Here is a 6,207-nt window from a genome sequence, read left to right on the forward strand (position 1 = left end):
AATTAAAAATGAAGTGAGAAAACTTATTGTTCAGCTTCAAAAAAAAAACTGCACCAACTGTATCTGTGTTTCCCAAATTAATATAATCCGCTGTGGTGGCTTTCCCTTAAAAAAAGACTGTTTGGATGTTTTTTCACCCCGCAGTTAAGTTCATGGATGAGTGGAATACATTTTACAAGTAGTTGGAGGTGTTTGTACATTCCAAACAGTTCGTGTATGTCTGATGCTATTAGCTCAATATTCTAACGCTCGGTGATCAGATCGACGTCTAAAAGTGGAGCAGCTCACCTGCGGTTGAGAATCACATCGATGTCCATTATTGGTGCAGCTTAGCTGTTCCGTGCTTCTGTCTACATAGAGAGACAGAATTCACGATAGCGAATCAGATATAACAGATTTCAATACCCAACCAGTGACAACGGACATGCCAACAGCAACACCAATCATTTACAACGATCATACAGACGTGCCCGATTTCAGCTGGAGGTGATTTTAATCAATTAACCTGCCACAACGGTGTGAACTAAGACCAAGTCAAATGACGCCGCATTCTTATTTTCAAGCAGCGTCGTGTTGAAGTTTTTTCCTTGAACAGAAGCTGAATCCAAGATGCCGCTCCATGGTTTTCTGCCTCTAGGAAAAGAAAAAACAGCTACACAAGCAAGATTAGAGTGGTCGTTCAAAATTGTCCTACCATAGCAGTGTTCGTTGCTTCTGGGGGTCGATTTCGTAGAAATATTTAGCAGAAAATAACTTTGCTGCCATAGTTATCTGCTATCGTGTTTGCCTCTATTTGCACTATCAATCAACGGTTCCTTATCAGTGAAGGATGCAATCTCAAGCACAGACAAAAGCAACAGATTAGCAATACCAAACATAGGAAGTACTACTTCTGTCTTACAAGAATGAACAGATGGATGGAAAATACGTAAGTGTCACAGCAAATTCATCAAAGTTGACACACCAACACTATGAAAAACTTCCAAACACTGCTCAAAATTGGCAATTCAGGATACTATGAGCTTTATTTGGTTCTAGTTTATTCTAGATTACAAGATTTTACAACATGTGACCTTCCCAAACGCACAAGGACTTTGTAACGACACTAAATTGAAGAGTAACTTGATAAAGGAGAAAGAAAATGAGATGCTGCTGCTTGTGAAGTAAACAACAATAGATAGTGAAGTAGTGGAAATGAAAGTATCAGGGAACAATCTTGAAAACCTTCATCTTCTCGATCCATGTGTTGAAGGAGTTGACGGTGTTCCGGAAGCCAAGGAAGCCGTGCTCCTTGCTCTTGTTCATGCTGTCCAAATGCTCGATCTCCAAGTTTGACATGGTATCGACGAACCACCAATTGGTTATCTCCTCCAGCTTGGTGGAGATGAGCTCGTTCTCCTGAATAATTTCCGCCCAGACAGCGTCCTTCCCCGCCATAGCCTCTTCAAGCTTGAACCGGTTCTCCTCCCCTTCATACCCAGCCCATTCCACCCCGAAGTGATCGGCCAGCATCGGCCAAAGCAGCTTCCACTTGTACAAGTCCCCATTGCTGCAGTTGAAAGCCTCGTTCTTGGCGAACGGATCGACCGCCGCCCAGATCTCGTGCTCGGCGATGAGGTCGGCGTCCGAGGCGTCGCTGAAACCCTCCCAGACGACCTTGGATCCAGGCCACCGCAGCACGGAGCCCTCCTTGCGGCAGATGGCGGCGTAGACGCACAGGCTGCCTACGACGTTCATGGCGCTCCGGGGAGAGAATCCAAAGACCAGTGTGGGTCGGTGCACGGACCAGCTGACGGCGCCGTCGCGGCGGGAGACCTCGTCGAAGAGGACGTCCTCCTGGTCGTAGTAGAAGTTGGGGTAATCGAGGCGGGGCATGTCCTCGGTGTAGGGCGGGTCCGGGGCGGGGATCTTGCCGATGGCCTCGAAGGGGCCGACGTAGTGCTTGCGGCCGGTCTGGAGGCAGACGTGGACGAGCGCGGGGCAGTTGGGGACGACGACGGAGAGGACGTTGCGGAGCATGGCGGAGTTGGCCCGGCGGTTGTCGTCCTCGGTGGGGTGGCTGGACCAGGCGGCGTAGAAGACGTGGGTGATGTCCTTGAGGGGCTCGAGGGCGTCGGCGACGGCGGCGGAGTCGGCGAGGTCGAGGTGCAGATGCGTGACGGCGGGGGAGGATGGCGGGGACCAGGGCGGGAGCGGGCGGCGGGAGAGCGCGTAGACCTTCCAGGGGCCGCCGGGGGTGTCCTGCAGCGGGAGGATGTCGAGGAGGGAGGTGCCGACGATGCCGGTGGATCCGACGACGAGCGCGACGCTCTGGAAGGTGGGCTCGGCCGCGGCGGCGTTCTCGTCCTGGCGCTTCTTGACGGCGCCGATGGCGCCGGCCCACCACCAGCTCATGGCACTTGGATGGATCGGCCGGCCGGAGGTGGAGAGACGGCAGGTGCGGTGAAGACTCGGGGACCGGTCGGGATCTCAGGAGGTGGGGGCGGGCGGTGAGGGACGATGGTGATGATGTGTGTCGTTTGGTTGCTGCGTATATGTTGTACGGTGTCAATGGCTGGATGCGTATGCGCTGGCTTTTGGCCTCAACTGATTCAGATCGCCGATCGGGCCTACGGATCCACGTGTTTCTGCTGCGCGGTGCGAAGCAGCTTTCTGCGGCCTCCCTGTCGCGGGCGGCGGGGCCTTTCTGGACGCTACCAAGCATCGGCAACGCATCAGGCCTTTTTTCCTCTCTACTACTAGGTATATATCTTTCTCCATCTCAAAAGAAGTAGGAGTATATCCTTCTCAAAATGCCCCTCTTCGTCGTAAATTAAGTGTGTGAATAATTTAGCCTACACAAAACTAATTTAGTTCAATGATGCCATCCAATCTTAGTTGCAACATGGGTTACAACTCACCATTATCACGGATCACGAAATAATTCTAATGATTTAGAGATATTTTTGTAGTTGTAGATTTGCAGTCTCACTTCTAACTGAAAAGTCTCAGTTGCAAATCTACTTGTGGCTGTAAAAAATATCAGTTACAACCCAACTTACAACTCAAGTGCACAAATCACGATACAAATACGACGTTGCAGGAGCCTACGGAGTACTAGCTTAGATGCAATTCCCATAAATTAAACCACGTCGCTAAATTAAAAGGAAGTAACCTTACAAATCAGTTCGAAGAGAAAATTAGAAAATTAGTTTTTCAGGAGTAGCCATACCGCAAGAAGCTCCCCAGACTACTGGCTAGAGGTGACACCACACCTTCTCTTTAACCAAAGGACATCGTCGGACCGTGCACACCAAATTCTTACCGGAGAATATTTGCACTCTCACTCCAGGCCACACAACGTTAACCATGCCATCAACCAACAACGATTGTGGCGGTGACGACTAAGTCACACGTAAAAGATACGGGAGGGCCGAATCGTCTCATGCTAGGTTAAAGTGGATTCAAGAGAGGATTCCAGCTTGCCCACCGATGACAACAACACACGGTAATGGATACCTAAGATCCACAATCACAACCTCATGAGGTGACGATGCAAACCGCTGTCGTTACCTAGACTGAAGCGGTCAAGGTTTTTTTACTCGGAGCTCTAGCACAAGGGGTGACCACAATAACGCCCTTAAGAGGGTCGTGACACACACACACATGCATCATCGTTGCTTGTGCCGAAGCGCCGAGATTTCGCCTGAAAACACCTTGTTCCAAATCAAGGTATCATGGTCTTCCTGCTGCTACCAAAATTAATAGACCTCCAGAGCACGATTTGGGACAGCCGCCATTGTCGAAGAACCACCAACACAAATGTACCCTACCGCCTGCTTCTCGCCATCCCTAGCTACAACCAAAGGGAGAGCCCTCGCCACTATAACATCATTCCTCAGAGAGCCAGTTGCGTAGACCACCTTCTAGGGCTACTGCCTGGCGTATCCAAGGTCTCGCGCCAATAGCTTAACACGCCTCACAGAGCGGAGAATGATGGCGTATTAGATCTTGCCACGCCTAGCTCAGATCCCTCATGCACGAACGGAGAAGGGAACATGGAAACCGATGAGCATGACGACCTTGATGCCTCTGTTCCGCCCCAACCACCCCTCGGGCGCATGCCGGGAGACGCAGATCGAGCCCACCGTAATGACGCCTCGATGGAGCCCTCCATAATGACGCCTTGATCGAGCATATCGATGGTGGGGAAAAATGTGAGGAAGGGCGTGCTGCTGGAACTAGGGTTTGGCAACATCGGAAACGACCGATCCTCCATTGCGGACTGTGCAGCCCGCGGACAAGGAGGCGCAAGGATCGGCGTGGTTGCGATGCCGAGAAGTCCAGGAGGCGGGTGTCAATGTACACGAGTCCATTGTGCAACAGAGCTCATCATCAATTTCTAAGTCGGATGATCCCCTGTTGCATACTTTGTGGCCAGATGACAACGAGGCTCCGGGATCGGCACGACAAAGTTGTCTAGGAGAACGGGAGACGGTTGGCGATGACACTGAGTCTGGCTCAGATGTTGGCGACACGACAAATACGCTCCTATCACGAACTAGAGAAGGGTGAGTTATCACAACAGTAGATCTGCTAGAAGGACGTGAACAAGAATAGAGTGGTGTGCGGTAACTACGAGAAAACTTGAAAAAAGCAACTAAATTTTTGGTCCAAAAGATTTAAAAAAAATTACTCCCTCCATCTATAGAAACATAATGGATATTTATCTACATTTAAATATATCTGTGCACTAAAGAGTGACTAGATAGATCTAAATTTAAACAAACTTACAACATTCTTTTATGAAGACAGATATTATCTTATTTAGTTAATTTAACCTTAATTCAAGCTGGAGGTGCTTTGAGCAGATCTTGGTCTAGAATGCGATGAAAATAGCCCCTCGTGAGGGAGAGTCTTGAGATTGTTACAAGACAAAATAAATCATGTGTAAGGTTGCGGTCCTGTGGATTATTATTTTTCTAAGACAGAAGGGCCTCGAAAGGTCCCGAAACTTCTTCACTAGTGGTGGGTATACAAGTATAAAGAGGGCCATGCAGGAATAGGAAATTACAAGCCATCCCTCATTTTTTATAGAAATAACCAGAAAAACTTGATCGGGTTCTTCTTCTCCACCACTGTCGATCTTGGAACAACATCAACGGCCACCCACCTTGTCGCCGGGTGAAAGGATCGTATGACAACTAGAAGGGAGGGGTGAATAGGTGTAATCTCAAATTTTAATTCTGTTTCAAATTAGGTTTGACACAAAGGTACGTAAATTCTCCAGATATGCAACTAAGTGAATTCACCTATATGACAAGATACAAGCAACAATACAAGATACAAGTAGTAAAGGCGGTGAGAGGATAGAAGTAAACGAGGTGGAGCCCACGGAGAGACGACGATATGATTCCCGTAGTTCCTTCCTTGTAAAGGGAAGTACGTCTACATTTGGAGTGGTGTGGTGCCACGAAGACCAACCAACGCCACGAAGCTCACCCAGTTCTCCGGTGAGCAACGCCACAAAGGCCTAGCCCACGCTCCACTAAGCGGTTGCCTTGAGGTCGCAACCGGCACCTTTACACAAAGCTTGGGGCACACATACACAACCAAATTGGAAGCTCCCAAGATGTAACCACGAAGCTTTACACGAAGAGTAGCTTCGAGGTTACCTCACAAAGATCCACTAAGAATGTTGATGAAACAAAAATTCCTTTGGTGGAAGAGTAAATCTAGGTCATCTCTACCAAATCCTCAAGTATGGTGGAGTTTGAGTGGAGGAGTAGAGAGATCTAGGCGTTTTGAGCTCAGCAATGGTGGTCTAAGATTTGCTATCTTCGTTAGTCAAGACCATTGGAGAAGAAGGGTCTTTTATACCCCCGTGGAGGGATCCTGTCGTTGGAGGGCCTCTGACCGGTAATACCGGCCAGGTTGGGCCGGTACTACCGGCCAGGTTGGGCCGGTACTACCGGCCGTTTGGTTGACGTGGCACACAGGGACGGAGGAGACGTGGCGCGTACGGAGAGGGAGCCACGGGCCGGGGGAGACAGGAGGCTCCGGCCGCTGCCGAGCGGTACCTCCGGCCGGGCCTGGGCGGAGCCTCCGGCCCAGGTATCGGCGGGCGCGCCAAAGCCCCTGGATACATACTGTAAGATTTCCCCCCCTTAGCGGTACCGCGACCGGTACAAGGCCCGGAGCCTCCGGCCGAGGATAGGCGGTGGTACC

General features: G+C 50.0%; 1 protein-coding gene across 1 annotated transcript; it reads right to left on the minus strand.

Moving 5' to 3' along the window:
* Positions 1-999: 999 nt before the first annotated feature.
* Positions 1,000-2,480, minus strand: LOC124702703 ((S)-8-oxocitronellyl enol synthase ISY1-like). Its single transcript, XM_047234857.1, has one exon. It carries the CDS (start codon positions 2,392-2,394, stop codon positions 1,204-1,206), a length of 1,191 nt encoding a protein of 396 aa, XP_047090813.1. The 5' UTR covers positions 2,395-2,480; the 3' UTR covers positions 1,000-1,203.
* Positions 2,481-6,207: the final 3,727 nt, after the last annotated feature.

Source organism: Lolium rigidum, chromosome 3 (genome assembly GCF_022539505.1).
Source record: "Lolium rigidum isolate FL_2022 chromosome 3, APGP_CSIRO_Lrig_0.1, whole genome shotgun sequence".
NCBI classification, from domain to species: Eukaryota; Viridiplantae; Streptophyta; class Magnoliopsida; order Poales; family Poaceae; genus Lolium; species Lolium rigidum.

Bases quoted from the DNA above. Each gene is read 5' to 3' on its own strand.
- LOC124702703 (XM_047234857.1), bottom strand. From the start codon at position 2,394: ATGAGCTGGTGGTGGGCCGGCGCCATCGGCGCCGTCAAGAAGCGCCAG.